This window comes from Microcaecilia unicolor, chromosome 14 (assembly GCF_901765095.1).
Source record: "Microcaecilia unicolor chromosome 14, aMicUni1.1, whole genome shotgun sequence".
Classification (NCBI taxonomy): Eukaryota; Metazoa; Chordata; class Amphibia; order Gymnophiona; family Siphonopidae; genus Microcaecilia; species Microcaecilia unicolor.
In genome coordinates, this window is record NC_044044.1 from 52,662,459 (window position 1) to 52,682,847 (window position 20,389).

At 46.6% G+C, this 20,389-nt stretch overlaps 1 protein-coding gene across 1 annotated transcript in view; it reads right to left on the bottom strand.

The window, feature by feature from the left end:
- Positions 1 to 2,964, bottom strand: part of SLAMF8 (SLAM family member 8) — a 53,836-nt gene extending 50,872 nt beyond the window's left edge. The window contains exon 1 of the mRNA XM_030187503.1: positions 2,882 to 2,964. Coding sequence (XP_030043363.1) covers positions 2,882 to 2,924 — 43 coding nt within the window. The 5' untranslated portion in view covers positions 2,925 to 2,964. The remainder of the gene's footprint in view (positions 1 to 2,881) is intronic.
- Positions 2,965 to 20,389: the final 17,425 nt, after the last annotated feature.

The window sequence follows — 20,389 nt, forward strand, 5'->3', positions numbered from 1 at the left end:
AGGGCAGGATCAGCAGGAGGTAAGAGCACACAGCTCCCTGCCTTGCATAAGTACATAAGTATTGCCGTACTGGGACAGACTGAAGGTCCATCAAGCCCAGCATCTAGTGGCCAATTCAGGTCACAAGTACCTGGCAAGATCCCAAAAAAGTACAATACATTTTATTCTGCTTATCCCAGAAATAAGCAGTGGATTTTTTTCCCAAGTCCATTATTGCTTGTTAAGTGCTGTTAAAAAAACACTGATTAGCTTGTTAAGCCAATTAAGCTATGTGCATTGTACTGGACGTGATACATAGAATCCCAGAGTATACCACTGTTCAGCCCATTGCCCTCTCCTCCTCAAAACCTGAACAGCTCAGTTCCTGAACAGAAATTTAGATTACCTACAAGCTGCACAAAAGGAGAAATCCGGAGATGTAAAAGGAAGAATCTGCACGCCCATCTCCATCCATCCCACAATGTTGGGAGGCGGGGATAGTGCTGGGCAGACTTATACGGTCTGTGCCAGAGCCGGTGGTGGGAGACAGGACTGGTGGTTGGGAGGCGGAGATAGTGCTGGGCAGACTTATACGGTCTGTGCCAGAGCCGGTGGTGGGAGACAGGACTGGTGGTTGGGAGGCGGGGATAGTGCTGGGCAGACTTATATGGTCTGTGCCAGCGCCTGTGGTGGGAGGCGGGGCTGGTGGTTGGGAGGCGGGGATAGTGCTGGGCAGACTTATACAGTCTGTGCCCTGAAGAGGACAGGTACAAATCAAAGTAGGGTATTCACAAAAAGTAGCACATATGAGTTATCTTGTTGGGCAGACTGGATGGACCGTGCAGGTCTTTTTCTGCCGTCATCTACTATGTTACTATTTAAGATTTTGACGTTCTATAGGTGTGCATACCATCAAAAGGCTGCAAGTTTTTCACATTAAGTCAATTATTCACAGGGAGCCATGCCCTTTGGTTTTTCCCCTCTCCTCTCACCACTCCAAAGATGACATTTTCCTTGGTCAGCCCGCTGACAAACAGTACAGGGAGTGGAATATAGAGAGGCCTGCACCAGCTTTTTGTGGATGGGCAGGACACATCTCCTTCAGCTACTTCAGGGTGACCATGTGTGAAAGCAGGGCAGGATCAGCAGGAGGTAAGAGCACACAGCTCCCTGCCTTTCATAAGTACATAAGTATTGCCGTACTGGGACAGACTGAAGGTCCATCAAGCCCAGCATCTAGTGGCCAATTCAGGTCACAAGTACCTGGCAAGATCCCAAAAAAGTACAATACATTTTATTCTGCTTATCCCAGAAATAAGCAGTGGATTTTTTTCCCAAGTCCATTATTGCTTGTTAAGTGCTGTTAAAAAAACACTGATTAGCTTGTTAAGCCAATTAAGCTATGTGCATTGTACTGGACGTGATACATAGAATCCCAGAGTATACCACTGTTCAGCCCATTGCCCTCTCCTCCTCAAAACCTGAACAGCTCAGTTCCTGAACAGAAATTTAGATTACCTACAAGCTGCACAAAAGGAGAAATCCGGAGATGTAAAAGGAAGAATCTGCACGCCCATCTCCATCCATCCCACAATGTTGGGAGGCGGGGATAGTGCTGGGCAGACTTATACGGTCTGTGCCAGAGCCGGTGGTGGGAGACAGGACTGGTGGTTGGGAGGCGGAGATAGTGCTGGGCAGACTTATACGGTCTGTGCCAGAGCCTGTGGTGGGAGGCGGAGCTGGTGGTTGGGAGGCGGGGATAGTGCTGGGCAGACTTATACGGTCTGTGCCAGAGCCGGTGGTGGGAGACAGGACTGGTGGTTGGGAGGCGGAGATAGTGCTGGGCAGACTTATACGGTCTGTGCCAGAGCCTGTGGTGGGAGGCGGAGCTGGTGGTTGGGAGGCGGGGATAGTGCTGGGCAGACTTATACGGTCTGTGCCCTGAAGAGGACAGGTACAAATCAAAGTAGGGTACACACAAAAAGTAGCACATATGAGTTTATCTTGTTGGGCAGACTGGATGTTACTATTTAAGATTTTGAAGTTCTATAGGTGTGTATACCATCAAAAGGCTGCAAGTTTTTCACATTAAGTCAATTATTCACAGGGAGCCATGCCCTTTGGTTTTTCCCCTCTCCTCTCACCACTCCAAAGATGACATTTTCCTTGGTCAGCCCGCTGACAAACAGTACAGGGAGTGGAATATAGGGAGGCCTGCACCAGCTTTTTGTGGATGGGCAGGACACATCTCCTTCAGCTACTTCAGGGTGACCATGTGTGAAAGCAGGGCAGGATCAGCAGGAGGTAAGAGCACACAGCTCCCTGCCTTGCATAAGTACATAAGTATTGCCGTACTGGGACAGACTGAAGGTCCATCAAGCCCAGCATCTAGTGGCCAATTCAGGTCACAAGTACCTGGCAAGATCCCAAAAAAGTACAATACATTTTATTCTGCTTATCCTAGAAATAAGCAGTGGATTTTTCCCAAGTCCATTTTAATAATGGTCTATGGACTTTTCCTTTAAGAAGCCATCTAAACCTTTTTAAAACCCAGCTAAGCTAACTGCTTTTACTATATTCTCTGGCAACGAATTCCAGAGTTTAATTACATGTTGCGTGAAGAAAATGTTTCCGTGATTCGTGCCAGAAAGTCAAACCTTTAAACACAAACTAACCATAACTCCTGAAGACTTCATCCTGCCTTTCTCTCATGTCTATCTTCTTTCCTTTATAGATGGCCTCACCACAGGAAAAAGTTAAGCTCTGATTGGAGTTAAAGATTTTTAAAACTGCAGAACGTATTAAAAGTTGGGATTTTTGGTGGAGCCTTTCGGTCCCCACCAGCAGGTTTAGGGATCCCTCCCACCCCCAAGGTGTGCAGAAGAGGGCCTCTGTCTCTTACCTTGACAAGGCAGCAGTATCAGCAGCACACAGACAGTTTGCATCTCTGCTACACTCTACCACAGTCGTCTGACCTGATCTGTTTGCTGGAAGAAAGTGAAACTCTTCACCCAGTGCAAAACAGAGTGTAGGGTTACTTTAATTCCTGTTTGAAATTCCCCGTGTTTTTTTTACAAGTTTTCTTAAAGAAGCCTGACTCATTTATCGCATGAAAACCACGAGCCAGAGACAGAGAGAGAGAAAAAAAAAAAAGCAGAAGTGATGTTATGAAGTAATTTCTCCAGCTCCTTATGTTTTCTGAGAAAGAGACTGGATTACATGCTGTGGGAAATCCCTTGGATTTCCGGGAATCTTCACTGCACAGTGGGCGGCAGGATTACACTGGGATAAGATTGCATGAAGACCTATGGATTGGATAACTCACCAAAGGATCCTCAAACTCGCACAGCGGATGAGATTAAAACCATTACATTTCAGCCTTAGTCTACCCATTGTCACTCAGTTTAATTTCTGTTCCCTTTCTGTATAATAAAAGTCACTTTTTGGGGAGGGAAAGTGTCTGCACATAAATTCATTCTTCCAAATTAGCCAGTCTCCCAGCTCAGAGCAGCCCAGATAACTAGTTCTTATCCTTTAGTTACTGTAGAGAGAAAATGTACTGGGAAGCCCAGAATGTGTTCTTTCTGTAGCTAATGCCATGAAACAGCAGGAAACCCTTTATGTAAGTGTTGGCTAGTAATTGATGGCATATATATTACTGGGGATAAATATTTAAACTAGAAGAACAGATCCCAAAACTATATCACAAAAAATGTTCTTCCTTTAAAATATTTAATTTCTTTTATTACAATACATATATCACATAAAACCACTTATGCTGTGTAAGTTCCGGAACTTGCCCAGTCACACCCTTCACTTCACCACCCATTCACATAAACCTTGTGTGGGCACATTTCTATATATCCATAATCTGTGTACAGCAACTTTGCTGAGACGCTCACAGAGGGTCCTGTGCTGGACTCATGATTCCTAAGGGAAATGTTCCTCCTGAAGAAGGAGTGTTCGAAATGCGGTCTCGCATGGAGGAACAAAAGAGAGAAGGTGTGAAGAGTTAGAAGGTGCTTAAAGTCTGGAAACAGTATGTAAATTCCAGGAAGCCCTTGACACACTGCACTGATTCACTCTGCTGAACTAACACTACTCCAAGAAGAGTGCTGGAGAGACTTTGTTGTGAACACTGTGCTCCTGCTTGATGTGATTTAGAAGATTTTTATGATTTATAAGGACTATAATCTGAACCTTTAAGGACGATATCTAAGACACAAGTGGAAGATTTGAAATTGAGGAAACAACAATTGGGGAGCATGTACACAGATTATGGATATATAGAAATGTGCCCACACAAGGTTTATGTGAATGGGTGGTGAAGTGAAGGGTGTGACTGGGCAAGTTCCGGAACTTACACAGCATAAGTGGTTTTATGTGATATATGTATTGTAATAAAAGAAATTAAATATTTTAAAGGAAGAACGTTTTTTGTGATATAGTAATTGATGGCACCAGGTATGGAAAAAAAACACATAGGGTCAGATTATATATATAGCTCCAGTAAAATTAGCACAGAATCTAGGCGTACGCTATAAATAAGAGCAGCCATACTGGGTCAGATCAATGGTCCACCTAGCCGAGTATCCTCTTTCTAGCAGTGGCCAATCCAGATCACAAGTACCAGGCAGAAACCCAAATCATGGGAACATTCCATGCTACAGAAAGCACAACAGCGAAGACGACTAACAGAAACAAAAACAAAAAAATCTAAATCAAAAATATATAGAAAAACATCAAAATCTAAAAATAATCATAAAATATGTATTAAAAAATATAAATACATAAAAGACGACTCTTTGGTTGTAAAAATTAAAAAATATAAACTTTATTAGCCATGAAATAGTAGGGAGAAACGGACTCGACACAGCTGTGTTTTGGCCGTTCAGGCCTGCGTCAGGAGTCTTCTCACCGTATGCTGGTTACTAATTCTATCCAAATATGAGAGGAATATGTCTTTCTGCTAGTATTATAGCGCTAAATTGTACTCAGAACAAGCGGAAAAGCTCTAGACAGCGTTTCATATATCTTCATATATTGTAGCACTAAATCATACTCGAGACAATATTTGGATAGAATTAGTAACCAGCATACGGTGAGAAGACCCCTGATGCAGGACTGAACGGCCGAAACACAGCTGTGTCGAGTCCCTTTCTCCCTACGATTTCATGGCTAATAAAGTTTATATTTTTACAACCAAAGTGTCGTCTTTTATGTATTTATATTTTTAAATACATATTTTATGATTATTTTTAGATTTTGATGTTTTTCTATATATTTTTGATTTTGATTTTTTGTTTTTGTTCCTGTTAGTCATCTTCGCTGTTGTGCTTTCTGTTGTGTTTTTTTGCGAAGACTGGTTTCTTCTGTTTTTTTGTACAACATTTCATGCTACCAATCCCGGGGCAAGCAGTTAGTTTCCCCACGTCTGTCTCAATAGCAGACTATGGACTTTTCCTCCAGGAACTTGTCCAAACCTTTTTTTTAAACCCAGATACGCTAACCGCAGTTACCACATCCTCCACTTAGATTTGGGTGCAGTATATAGAATACGATTAGTGGCCATGACAGCACCTAACTCTAGCTGTGTTCATTTACACCAAGTAAAACTTGGTGTAAATACCAGCACCTAACTTACATGTGAAGCAGGTGCATTTTAAATTTCTGCGCATAGTTTTTCACAACACCCACGGCCCCTATGCACACCATGTTACAGAATACACTTAGCAAGTTATGCGTGGAAATTCTAATTATTGCCAATTAGTGCTTGTTATTTATTTTTTTGTTACATTTGTACCCCGCGCTTTCCCTCTCATGGCAGGCTCAATGCGGCTTACATGGTGCAATGGAGGGTTAAGTGACTTGCCCAGAGTCACAAGGAGCTGCCTGTGCCTGAAGCGGGAATCGAACTCAGTTCCTCAGTTCCCCAGGACCAAAGTCCACCACCCTAACCACTAGGCCACTCCTCCAATTATCAGCACTGATTAGCTTGCTAACCAATTAAGTTATGTGTATTGTTGTGGAATATGCTTCAATTTCCATGTGTCCACAGCACAACATAGAGAGGGTACAAAGCACAAGACAAAATCCACGTAGCAAAAAGAAAGACCAAGAGCCTTCAGAAAACGGGACAAGAATCCTTTAATCACACAACTTAGGAATCAATCTTCAAACAATGTCCCGACACGGGCTGTGTTTCGGTGCAGAGCGCCTGCATCAGGGGTCTCGAAGGTGTAAGGACCATATATGGTGATAAAACTTGCTCCTCTGCATCGTTATTAAAATGAAATCGCTGTATAGAATCTGGGGAATAGGGCAGTGGTGTGCTGGTAAATTTTTAACAACAGGCTCTCTCCCCGGTCCACCTCAGCGTCCTCCCCCCCCTCCTCGTCCACCTCTGACCCCCCAAAATTGCAGAGCTGGCTATAGCGGGGGAGGGGGGCAATGCATTACTCTCTCCAGGAAAAAAAATTAAATGATCCCAGGTTCCAATCTAATTCATGTTTAATGTGGGATAAAATGCCATAAATAAGTAAATAAATATAAACTTTTAATGTTGAGCACCTGATTCTCAAAGTGAACATATTCCAAATACTATAATGAAAATAAAATGGATTTTTTTCTACCTTTGTTGTCTGGTGACTGTTTTTCTGATCATGCTGGCTCAGTATCCGATTCTGCTGCTATCTGTCCTCTTAACTCCGTTTCCAGGGCTTCCTTTCCATTTATTTCTTTCCTCCTTTCTTCTTCATTTCTGGACCTCAGCTTCTGCCTATTTTCTTCATCAATGTGCAGTTTTTCTCCTCTCTTCCTTTTCCCTCATCTCATCTCCTTCCTCACTCTTCTCTCCCCTCCATCCATGTCCAGCATTTCTTCTCTCTCCCCTCCTCTCCCCTGCCCTGCATGCACCCATGTCCAGCAGTGTACCCTCCTCTCCCCTGCCCTGCATGCACCCATACTCAGCGACCCTCCTCTGCCCTGCCCTGCATGCACCCAGATGTCCAGCAGTGACCCTTCTCTCCCCTGCATGCACCCATGTCCAGCAGTGACCCTCCTTTCGCCTGCCCTGCATGCACCCATGTCCAGCAGTGTACCCTCCTCTCCCCTGCCCTGCATGCACCCATACCCAGTGACCCTCCTCTGCCCTGCCCTGCATGCACCCAGATGTCCAGCAGTGACCCTTCTCTCCCCTGCATGCACCCATGTCCAGCAGTGTACCCTCCTCTCTCCTGCCCTGCATGCACCCATGTCCAGCAGTGTACCCTCCTCTCCCCTGCCCTGCATGCACCCATGTCCAGCGACCCCCTCCATCCACCCATGCCCAGCAGCGACTCTCTTTTCCCCCCTGCCACCCCCTCCCGAGTTGTTTTGTGAATTCTTCTTCTCCTCCCTCCCTCCCTCCCGATCCGGTCCCTCACTGCCTGCTTGTTTTTTAAATTCTTTGCTTCCAGCGCCGAGTCGCCGACTGTCCTGAGTCCTCCCTTGCCGATTCGTGCTTCAAAATGGCCGCCGAGACTTCAGCCAAAGTCTCGCGAGGCCGCCTCTGGAAGTCTTGGCAGCCATTTTTAAAGCGCAAATCGGCAAGGGAGGACTCAGGACAGTCGGCGACTCTGCGCTGGAAGCGAAGAATTTAAAAAACAAGCGGGCAGTGAGGTGGATCCGAGGAGGGAGGGAGGAGAGCCAGAGCCGGCTCAATATTTGCAACAACCGGCTCGCAAGCCGGAAGAAAATTTAACAACCGGCTCTTGCGAGCCGGTGCGAGCCGGCTCCAGCACACCACTGGAATAGGGGATAATTCTCCACAGCTTGCCTAAAATTAAGTGCAGGGATGATGCCTGCTAAGCACAAATTCTATATAAGCAATTAGATGCATAATTTTCATTATAGAGTTCTAGGTAAATCCACAATTAAGCATGTGACTGACAGGATTCTGTAACCCATGCATGTCATGAGGACTGTGTCTGAATTTAAGAAAACGTGGAATAGGCACATGGGATCTCTTAAGGAAAGGAGGAGCAGGGCCGCCAAGAGTCTGAGCCGGGCCCACCCCTCCTCCAGGATCACCGCCACTGCCCCCCCAAGGATTGTCACCGCCACCGCCTGACCGCCACAACTGTAAATACCTTGGTCAACAGGGATCCCAAGGCCTCGCCAGCAGAAGAGTTTTCCTCCAGCGCTACTCTTCTTCAATCTGCCTTGTGGCCTGCCCCTGCGGTTGCATTTTCCTTCACGTCACGCATGCTTGGCTCTGGCCCCCTCCCTCCGCAAGGTCTGGCTACGCCCCTGCTACGGAGAGAAAGGGGGAGATTGTTCTAGGTATGAGGAGCCAGGAAGAAGAATGCGCTGTGACGGGTTGATTCCAAGTGGGCATGTTTTGGAGAAGTCAGAACAAAGTGGTGATCGTATAATGAATGGAGGGTTCTGGAGAAGCAATAAAGAATAGTTAAACAAGAGAGATAGTCGGGGATACCAAGTCTAAAGGCCTTGAAAGTGAGGCTAGCAATTTTATAAGTGATCCTTTGCTCAACAGGGAGCCAATGATATTGTTTCAGCACAGGTGATCCTAGCGATGGGCACGGCAGAGTAATCTGATGGCTGTGTTCTGGAGCGACTGAAGTTTCTTCAGTGTGTGACGAGGTAGTCCAGCATAAACAACAATAATCAAGACGGGTGGTGGAAAAAAAGAGGGGATTAGTGTATGGAATTGTGAAGTATCAAAGAGGTGAGGAATTGCACGTAGCTGGCGGAAAACTAGAAAACTCTGGAATTCATTGCCAGAGAATGTAGTAAAAGTGGTTAGCTTAGCAGGGTTTTAAAAAAGGTTTGGATGGCTTCCTAAAGGAAAAGTCCATAGACCATTATTAAAATGGACTTGTGAAAAATCCACTGCTTATTTTCTAGAATACAAAAAAGAAAAATAAATGGCTAAACCTTAACCCTAGATAATTTGTATACAACACAACAACAATGGTTGGGTTAAGAAAATATATTGCAATAAGAGTCTTGTTGACTACGGAGGTTATCTCATAACTCATTCAATGTCCACATGTGCCATCTATTTATGTGACTCAGGGGACTAAATGTATCTATAATCATAGATTACCTCCAGCCAACCAGTAGTATCAAATAGTGCTCATACATATACCCAAACTGGGGTGCCTAAATAGTTTCTGCTAATTGAATGCGGCCCCAGAGCATAGAGCACTGTAAACTTCAAATATACTACTGTTCAATAGGTTCGAGAATTAAACATTATTGCAAAAAATAAGCAAGTAATGCACTAAAGTTACTTAACTTGCGGGCTCCAGTCTATGTCGTATTATTTTCTAAAGCTGGAGCTTCCTGGGTTTCACCATAACATAGTGAAACCTTCCTGGTAACTTCGATGCCGTTGTACGCCCGACAGGACCCTGTTTCGCGGTCTCTTGTGCTTTGTCAAGGGCATGTATTTAGTATCAACGGCTAACATCGGTATACCGGAGGAAAGGGGGAGTAGGAGGAGTAGGCTCTTGAGCAACACCAGTAGGCCTGAAGAAGGCGTCTGTAGCGCCGAAACACGGCTGTGTTGAGTCGAGTGTATAATTAAATAAAGAGATTGTTCCTATCTACGTCGCCTACTGGTGTTGCTCAAGAGCCTACTCCTCCTACTCCCCCTTTCCTCCAATTATATAGTATCACACTCATTGTTGATTTAATCTAGAATTGAGAATGAATGTGACTGTTGGGCAGAATAGATGGACCATTCAGTTCTTTATCTGCTGTGCGGCTCATTTTTGAAAGAGAAAAGCTTCTAAAAAGTGGCAGAAAGCAGCATTTGGATGTTGGCGCACCATGTAGCTCTCTGTAAGTTTTAACTGTGTATTTCCCAAACTCCTACACCCTTCTCACGAGACTGAAAGAGCAGAGAGGAAATCAGGGCATCCTACAGTTCAAACTCACTGAAGAGTCATGTGATGCTGGAAACAGACCGAATAGCTGTTACAGAGGTCAGCAAGCCTCTTCCGGAAAAAAAAATAGAGGGGGGAGGAGAAATATGCAATCTGTCCCTAAAATCGAGTGTAATACCGGAAGACTGGAGGGTAGCCAATGTTACTCCGATTTTTAAGAAAGGTTCCAGAGGAGATCCGGGAAATTATAGACCGGTGAGTCTGACGTCGGTGCCGGGCAAGATGGTGGAGGCTATTAATAAGAATAAAATTGCAGAGCATATACAAAAACATGGACTGATGAGACAAAGTCAGCACGGATTTAGTGAAGGGAAGTCTTGCCTCACCAATCTAATGCATTTTTTTGAGGGGGTAAGCAAACATGTGGACAATGGGGAGCCGGTTGATATTGTATATCTGGATTTTCAGAAGGCGTTTGACAAAGTGCCGCACGAAAGACTCCTGAAGAAATTGCAGAGTCATGGAATCGGAGGTAGGGTATTATTATGGATTAAGAACTGGTTGAAAGATAGGAAGCAGAGAGTAGGATTGCGTGGCCAGTATTCTCAGTGGAGGAGGGTAGTTAGTGGGGTCCCGCAGGGGTCTGTGCTGGGTCCGTTGCTTTTTAATGTATTTATAAATGACCTAGAGATGGGAATAACTAGTGAGGTAATTAAATTCGCCGATGACACAAAATTATTCAGGGTCGTCAAGTCGCAGGAGGAATGTGAACGATTACAGGAGGACCTTGCGAGACTGGGAGAATGGGCGTGCAAGTGGCAGATGAAGTTCAATGTTGACAAGTGCAAAGTGATGCATGTGGGTAAGAGGAACCCGAATTATAGCTACGTCTTGCAAGGTTCCGCGTTAGGAGTTACGGATCAAGAAAGGGATCTGGGTGTCGTCGTCGATGATACGCTGAAACCTTCTGCTCAGTGTGCTGCTGCGGCTAGGAAAGCGAATAGAATGTTGGGTGTTATTAGGAAGGGTATGGAGTCCAGGTGTGCGGATGTTATAATGCCGTTGTATCGCTCCATGGTGCGACCGCACCTGGAGTATTGTGTTCAGTACTGGTCTCCGTATCTCAAAAAAGATATAGTAGAATTGGAAAAGGTACAGCGAAGGGCGACGAAAATGATAGTGGGGATGGGACGACTTTCCTATGAAGAGAGGCTGAGAAGGCTAGGGCTTTTCAGCTTGGAGAAGAGACGGCTGAGGGGAGATATGATAGAAGTGTATAAAATAATGAGTGGAATGGATCGGGTGGATGTGAAGCGACTGTTCACGCTATCCAAAAATACTAGGACTAGAGGGCATGAGTTGAAGCTACAGTGTGGTAAATTTAAAACGAATCGGAGAAAATTTTTCTTCACCCAACGTGTAATTAGACTCTGGAATTCATTGCCGGAGAACGTGGTACGGGCGGTTAGCTTGACGGAGTTTAAAAAGGGGTTAGATAGATTCCTAAAGGACAAGTCCATAGACCGCTATTAAATGGACTGGAAAAATTCCTCATTTTTAGGTATAACTTGTCTGGAATGTTTTTACGTTTGGGGAGCGTGCCAGGTGCCCTTGACCTGGATTGGCCACTGTCGGTGACAGGATGCTGGGCTAGATGGACCTTTGGTCTTTCCCAGTATGGCACTACTTATGTACTTATGTACTTATGTAATTTAAAAACTGGAGTGAGGGCCAGCTTGCGGGGGTTGAGGGTACGATAAGAAGGTTGACTAGTGGGAATGGGAACTGAGACAGACTGGGGTTTAGTTGGAGAAAAGTGTATAGTACAGACAGGCTGGGAAGAACATGTGGGTTGGAAGATGTGGAGGGGCATAATCGAACGCGAACGCTCATCTCCATGGGCGTCTATCTCCGAGAACGGGTATGTGAAGGGGCGGGACAAACCGTATTTTCGGAAAAAATGGGCGTCCATCTTTTTTCCGATAATAATATTTGTGCAAGCCAAATGCATCGGATTTGTACGGATTTGAGCTAAGCGGTTTCGTTTTTCAGCGATAATGAAAACTGAAGGCGTCCAGCTCAAAAACGAACAAATCCAAGGCATTGGGTCATGGGAGGGGCCAGGAGTCGTAGTGCACTGGTCCCTCTCACATGCCAGGACACCAACCGGGCACCCTAGGGGGCACTTGTAACAATAAAAAAAAAAAGTTAACTACCTCTGAAGTCCATAGCTCCCTTCCCTTGGGTGCTGAGCCCCCCAAATCCCCCCCAAAACCCACTGCCCACAACTCTACACCATAGCACTTATGGCTGAAGGGGGGCACCTAGATGTGGGTACAGTGGGTTTTGGGGGCGGTTTGGAGCGCTCCCATTTACCACCACAAGTGTGACAGGTAGTGGGGGATGGGCCTGGGTCCACCTGGCTAAAGTCCACTGCACCCACTAACAACTGCTCCAGGGACCTGCATACTGCTGTGATGGAGCTGGGTATGACATTTGAGGCTGGCATACAGGCTGGAAAAAAAAAGTTTTTAAAGTTGTTTTTTTTTTGGTGGGAGGGGGTTAGTGACCACTGGGGGAGTCAGGGGTGGTCATCCCCGATTCCCTCCGGTGGTCATCTGGTCATTTAGGGCACTTTTTTGGGACTTGTTCGTGAAAAAAAAGGGTCCAGAAAAAGTGACCCAAATTCGAGCTAAAAACGCCTTTCTTTTTTCGATTATCAGCTGAGGATGCCCATCTCTCCTCGGCCGATAAACACGCCCCAGTCCCGCCTTCACCACGCCTCTGACACGCCCCCGTCAACTTTGGCCATTTCCGCGACGGAGTGCAGTTGAAGACACCTGAAATGGGCGTTCGATTATACCGATTTGGGCGCCCACAGGAGAAAGACGCCCATCTCCTGATTTGGGTCGAAATATGGGCGTCTTTCTCTTTCAAAAATAAGGCGGATAGACAGAGAATGTGGGGAGGGGGATATGGACTTAGGGAAAGAGTGTGGGGAGGGGGCTTTCTTTTAGTTACATGAGTCACTCTAAATGTGCATAAGCAATATCAGAGGGTGAATCCACCAAGCCAGCTGTGTCATTGGAGGGGGAATTCCACTCCTCCCCTCCCCAATGCCCAATAAGCTATTTTCTTGCCAGATGACAAATTTGACTGTCAAAGTGCCCCCCTCCCTGAAAAATAGTGAAGACCACTGCAATAGACACTGCCACATAAGCAAAACGTGCTTAATAAAACCAAAACAGTTCTAACCTTGTTTTTCACTTGACTGTCATCTAAACTGTTACTGGGGTTTTAGTAATATTTTCATGTTTTCTCATTATATTTTGGGCTTCGCTTTCCATTTGACTGTAGATATGTAAAGTATATTCCTCTTTCTTTACTGAAGAATATTCACGTCAGTAAAGTTGTGCTGAATTCCATTTTTGGTATTAGTTTTTTTGTAGAGGGGGAGGGGGAGGTGCAGATTACACATTTTCACGTGGTCAACTTATACAGAGTCCCTCAAAGAGAAGGTCTTAGAAATATAGATCTCCCCCAGTCAAAAGAATCTATATTCTTCCCGGTGACATAGAAATAACACTTTGTTTCTCTAAAGTGATCCCCTCTCCACAACCAGTTTAATTACCCACCATGAGCATTACAGGTGGTGGGAATGAAAACGGTAACGGAATTCAAACATGCGTGGGATAGGCATAAAGGAATCCTGTGCCGAAGGAATGGATCCTCAGGAGCTTAGTCAAGATCGGGAGGCGGGGCTGGTGGTAGGGAGGCGGGGATAGTGCTGGGAAGACTTATACGGCCTGTGCCAGAGCCGGTGGTGGGAAGCGGGACTGGTGGTTGGGAGGCGGGGATAGTGCTGGGCAGACTTGTACGGTCTGTGCCAGAGCCGGTGGTTGGGAGGCGGGGCTGGTGGTTGGGAGGTGAGGATAGAGCTGGGCAGACTTATATGGCCGGTGCCAGAGTCAGTGGTTGGGAGGCGGGGCTGGTGGTTGGGAGGCGGGGATAGTGCTGGGCAGACTTATACGGTCTGTGCCCTGAAGAGCACAGGTACAAATCAAAGTAGGGTATACACAAAAAGTAGCACATATGTTATCTTGTTGGGCAGACTGGATGGACCGCGCAGGTCTTTTTCTGCCGTCATCTACTATTAGGAAACTAGGTGATCACCTAGGATGGCAAAGAGCAGCTGCAGTCAAAGCAAAGCAAGAGTCAGATTAAATCAAAGAACCATCAGAGAGGGGTGGGCAGATTTCAAGTATCCCATTTACCTAGATCTATGGCTTTTGGAAATTGCCCTCATTGGGGATCATTTGTGACTGTCTCTGGGAAAAGGTGACTAAAAATCTCAGATCCAAAATGTTGAGCGTGCGTGGCCGATTTTCCATGTCATGGGTCTATAAGCTGACTGGCAAAGTTACATGTTTGACCTTTTGTAGCTTTTTTAATTTTTTCACATAATAGGATGAGGTTTTGACTGTTGTATTACAAATTGTTTGCTCTAACGTAATTCATTAAAACCTCATTTTTTGTTTCTGGAGACTTTAGACATCTTTCAAAAAGATAGTCACATGAAACACTGTTTTACCCACAGACGACGCTTGTAAAATTTGCATTGCTTGTATGTGGTATATGCACTGTTCCCTCTAAGCTGGCTGGAAGTCCTTCACCTACAGCAGTGGCGTAGCTACAGGGGGCCACGGGGGCCTGGACCCCCTCAAACTGGCTCCATGGCCCCCGATTTGGCTGGCGGGGTTAATGCGAGGGCATTTAGTGTCCCCTTATCGGGATGCGGAAAGTGCTCCTCCATTAATTCTATGTAGGAACCAAACACAAATGACATTAGTGCATGACCCGCAATGAAATAAAGTGGAGTGGAACAGGTGGATGTGAAGCGTCTGTTCACGCTTTCCAAAAATACTAGGACTAGGGGGCATGCGATGAAACTACAGTGTAGTAAATTTAAAACAAATCGGAGACATTTTTTCTTCACCCAACGCATAATTAAACTCTGGAATTCATTGCCGGAGAATGTGGTGAAGGCAGTTAGCTTAGCAGAGTTTAAAAAGGGGTTAGACGGTTTCCTAAAGAACAAGTCCGTAAGCCGCTACTAAATGGACTTGGGAAAAATCCACAATTCCAGAATGTTTGTACGTTTGAGAAGCTCGCCAGGTGCCCTTGGCCTGGATTGGCCGCTGTCATGGACAGGATGCTGGGCTCGATGGACCCTTGGTCTTTTCCCAGTGTGGCATTACTGATGTACTTATTTAAAAGTTCTCCCAAAAAGTGCTGTGTTAAATCTGGGTTTAGCTGCTTTAGCACCCAGTAAAATCCCATGTTACCACACATTAAACCCAGATTCTAGGGCATTTTAGTAAAAGGGCCCCTTTCTTCCTAAACGTGCTGTGTGACTAACTTCCAGGGTTTTTCTCTGATAATAGGGACCTTTTACTAAGCTGCGGTAGGAAGTGGCCTGCAGTAGCGCCGAGGCCACTTACTACAGTGGTCGTAAAAACTCTATCTGTAATATGGAGGTCATTAATGGCCATGCGCTAATAAAAAGAAAAATTAGCCAGCGGCCACTATTTAGAAGAAGCGCTCACACAATTACCATCAGGCATGTCTACTCCCTGCCTCCTGCACTAGAAAACACAAAATTATTTTCTGGCGTGGGAAACAGTGCGCAGCAAAAACAAAATTACCACTGGGTGCCTAGGCACGCCTGGCGGTAATGCTGTGTTGCCACATGCTACCTGCGCAGTAGCCCTACCACCACTTAGTAAAAGGGCCCTGAAGTTCTTAGGATGAAACCACTAAAACAAATGAATAATTGTATTTCCCTAACAACTACTACCAGTGGCTCAGGCCCACCCAACAGTAGCACACGTTTAGCGGTAACTGTTGGGGATCCCAAGCTCCACCAGCTGAAGACTTCCCCCTGATGGTAACAAAAACTCTGCTCTCCATGATACTGGCAATTGCGCATGCTCAGTTTCAACGCATGTCTGCTGCAGACTGCCAAGGGGGACAGAACCACTTTCCTGCCAGCTGAGATATATTTTTGATGTGGAGAGCAGTTGGTGCCCACCCACTTGTTGCCTAGGGCCACCCAAAATCTATTGTCTGGCTACGCCCCTGACTACTACTACTGTAAGAACCCTTTTTTTTTTCTCTAAATGTCTCACATTCCAATCACCAGTTTCAATTTACAGGAATCAGTTTAAATTATGGGAATGAAACTTTTCCTTTATTCCCAAAGCCACTGAAACATTGACACACTCACTGATGCCCCAATGATCAATTTCTCTATGCTGTTCCAAATAGCACTTTAAAACTACCGCCAGAACAGAGCGGGGAAATAACACTTCTATGATCAACACTAATAAGATGCAAATCATGCGCATTATTAGCGTGGATCATGGGGTGACTTCTGCAGGAGGATTGTGCCTGGGCATGCACAAAGGCACAATCCTCCTACAGAAGAGATCTGACAGGTCCAGGATTTTCTCCTGGGCCTGTCAAACCTGCCTCCAGGCCCCCCATCCCACCAAACACTGTCTGTGTCAGCACCCCCCCCCCCACCCCTGAATGGGTAAGGCCCGGGGGTCCAGTGGACTCCCAACCTCCAATGGGTAAGGCCCAAGGGGTCTGCACCCGGATTCCCCACTCCCCCATAAATGCAAACACCCTGGCAGTCCTGTGGGACTCCTGTCAAGGACCCCCCCTCAAACATCACCCTGGTGGTCTAGCAGTGACACTCCCGATCCCCTCGTACCTTCAATAGAGGAGTGACACTGTCCTAGTCCCTCCTCCCACTGGACACTTCTCAAAATGGCAGAGCCCAGCCCTGCCCGGTACCTCCTGGGATGCACCGGGTGGGGCCTAACTTCCTTATAAGGGAGAAGCTCCCACCAGGGTGTTTGGATTTTTTGAGGGGTGGGGGGTCTGGGGGTCCAGCAGGTCCCCAGGGCCTTACCCATTGGGGGGCGGGGAATGGGGGGGGGGTCTGGTGACCCACTGGACCCCTAGGGCTGACAGTGACAGCCCGGGTGGAGAACTGCATCCTGCCGCCCGGCTGCTGTCCTTCTGCTTCCCCTCCTGCCCTAACACCAGCTTCAAGCTGTGATAGGGTTTTAAACGGTACAGCGCAGATGTTCAGCGCGCTGTTTCTTTGATCATGGGGCACCGGAATGAAAGAGAGCACCAGCATTTATTTACAGCTCAGCTTAAATAAAGCAGCTCTTTGACTTTCCTATAAGTAGCTATTCAAAGTCTGCACAGAGTTTTTTTTTTAATGGCTTTTCACAGCCAAATCATTTTTTTTTCCTTAAGTCAATTATAGTATTTCTGACAGGTGTTTTTACAATAAAGTTGAATTTTAAAGCACTTCAGGACAGTTTGCCCCTCTCTCTATTCCTTATGTACTTTCATGTTTTCTCCATTCTATGGCCACGATTTGGTTTCACCCAGTCCCTCTTAGTCTAGCCTTGAGTTAAATAGGTAACGGACCTTTTATTTTCTGACCCCCACCCTGTGAAATAAGCTCCCTTCGCTGTTACAAGCTAAATTATCTTATCACAGCTTTAGATCTGGATTACAGACTCAACTTTTTCAGTGTGCCTTTGGGAGTGTTAATTCTGGCTGAGGTGGGTTATCAGATGTGTTTGCGGAATGAGTTCGATTAAATTGGACTTTTAATTTTTTGCATATGTTATAATTTTATCTGTGTGTTTGTGGTTTCTGAATGGGAGTTCCTTTATCTATTATATTTTCAGATTGTAAACTTCTTTGGCTTGCCTGACAGACAAAGTGGTCTAGAAAGGGGAAAGGGAACGGAGATGGGACTTGATATAGCACCTTTCTGTGGTTACAATCAAAGCAATTTACTTATTTTGTACCTGGGGCAAGGAGAAATTAGACCTTACCTGCTAATTTGCTTTCCTTTAGTCCCTCCGGACCGGCCCAGGATTGGACTGATGGGTTGTGCACGCCTACCAGCAGGTGGAGACTGAGAAAAAAACTCTGACTCTAGAGAGCCAATGAGAGCCCTGGTCCTGTGACCCTAGCCTCAGTATTTGAATAACCAAGCAGAAAGGAAAAGAAGGACCTATATTCTGTGCCCTGAGGAATTTAAGCAGCCAGGAAGCACAAGAGAAACCAACGTGCTTAAACTACGGCTTCGCCGTGACACTGGGCGCACCAACAACTCGGTTCAGAGCCGTGGCATGGCCAATTATGTACAGAAATGTGTATCCCATAAACTGTGCAAGTTGTATAATATTATGAACTGAATAAACAGATGAACTGAATAAACAGAGAACTTGCAAAACATTTAACTTGTAGAACATAATGTATTTCTTATAGACCATAATGTATCTCCTTTAACTGTCTAACTAGCAGAACAGCTCTGTAGACGACAGTTGCATCTCTGTACACAGTAAAGTTGAGAACCATAGAACACGGGAGGGTCCTGGGCCGGTCCGGAGGGACTAAAGGAAAGCAAATTAGCAGGTAAGGTCTAATTTCTCCTTCCTTAGCGTCCCTCCGGACCGGCCCAGGATTGGACTGATGGGACGTAACAAAGCAGTAGTCCTAAGGGAGGGACCCCAGCAAACCCGCTGTGAGTACGCGAGATGCAAAGACGGTCTCCTGACGACACTGTACATCTAGCCTGTAATGCTTAGAGAAAGAATGAAGTGACGACCAAGTCGCCGCCTTACAGATCTCTGCTGGAGGCACCAAGGAACACTCCGCCCACGAGGCTGCCTGCCCCCGGGTAGAATGAGCTTTAAGTGCTGCCGGAACTGGTCTGTCTGCTAAGAGATAAGCAGACGCTATCATTTCTTTGATCCACCGAGACAAAGTAGGCTTAGAAGCTGCCAGGCCCTTGCGGTGACCAGCAAACAGCAGAAAGAGGCGGTCCGAGCGACGAAAGTCCTCCGTAACCGCAAGATACCGTTTAAGTACTCTCCTAACATCCAGAGTATGCAACTTTCGCTGCTCCTGCGTTCCAGATGAGGATCCCAGAATAGGAAGAAAAACCGACTGGGACATATGAAACCGAGATAGTACCTTGGGCAAAAAGGAAGGAACCGGCCGAAGGACCACTCGCTCTTTAGAAAATTCCAGAAATGGAGATCTACAGGAAAAAGCTTGCAACTCTGAGACTCTTCTAGCTGACGCGATAGCCACCAAAAACACCGTCTTAAGCGTTAAATCCTTCAGAGAACATGCTTGTAAAGGCTCAAAAGGAGGCTTTGTCAGCGACGAAAGCACCAGATTAAGGTCCCAAGATGGAAAAACCGATCTGACCGGAGGACGAAGAAGGCTGACCCCCTTCAAAAAACGAGCCACCTCGGGAAGACTAGCCAAAGACTTACCCCTTATTCTACCTCTGAAACAGGACAGAGCTGCCGCCTGCACCTTCAGCGACGAAAGAGAGAGCCCCTTATCAAAACCTCGCTGTAAAAAGTCTAACATCTGAGGTACTGACGCTCGAAAGGGAACAATGTCAGCTTCTGCACACCAATCCTCAAAGATTCTCCACGTGCGAATATAGTTTAGAGAGGTGGAACGGCGACGAGACTGCAGCATGGTAGAAATCACTGGCGTTGAAAATCGTCGCTTAGTTAAACGAGCTCGTTCAAGAGCCAAGCCGTAAGACAAAATCGAGCTGGATCTGGATGCGAAACTGGTCCTTGAACCAGCAAAGTCTTGTGTGCCGGAAGACGAAGAGGAGATGCCACGGACAGACGCTGGAGATCCGCGTACCAAGGACGCCGAGGCCAGTCCGGTGCCACCAAAATGATCGGCCCCCCGTGGTCTTCGATCTTCTGTAGGAGACGACCTATTAGTGGCCATGGAGGAAACGCGTAAAGAAGGCCGGAGGGCCACTGCTGCAAGAGGGCGTCTACCCCTGCCGCCCTCACATCTTTTCGGCGACTGAAGAAGCGAGGAACTTTGGAGTTGAGCCTGGAGGCGAAGAGATCTAGTACTGGAAGACCCCAGCGCTGTACTATCAACTGAAATGCCCGATCGCTCAGAGCCCATTCCCCGGGATCGAGAGTGTGACGACTGAGGAAGTCTGCTTGCACGTTGTCCACTCCTGCCACATGCGAGGCTGAGATGGCCGTGAGGTGAATCTCCGCCCACGCCAGAAGACTCTCCGCTTCCCGACACAGGAGACGGCACCTCGTACCTCCCTGGCGGTTGATGTAGGCTACTGCCGAGGCGTTGTCCGAGAGAACTCGCACAGCTGTGCCCTCCAGAAGAGAACCGAAGTGGAGCAGAGCTAACCGAATCGCCCTGGTCTCCAGAAAGTTGATGGATTGACCTGCTTCCAGCGGCGACCAGAGGCCCTGGGCCCACTTGTCCAGGCAATGAGCCCCCCAGCCCCGGAGACTGGCATCTGTTGTTAGAGGTATCCACCGCGGAGGCTCCAACGGCATCCCCACAGTGAGATTCTGCATCCGTAGCCACCAAAACAGAGAGATTCGCTCCCGGAGCCGCAAAGG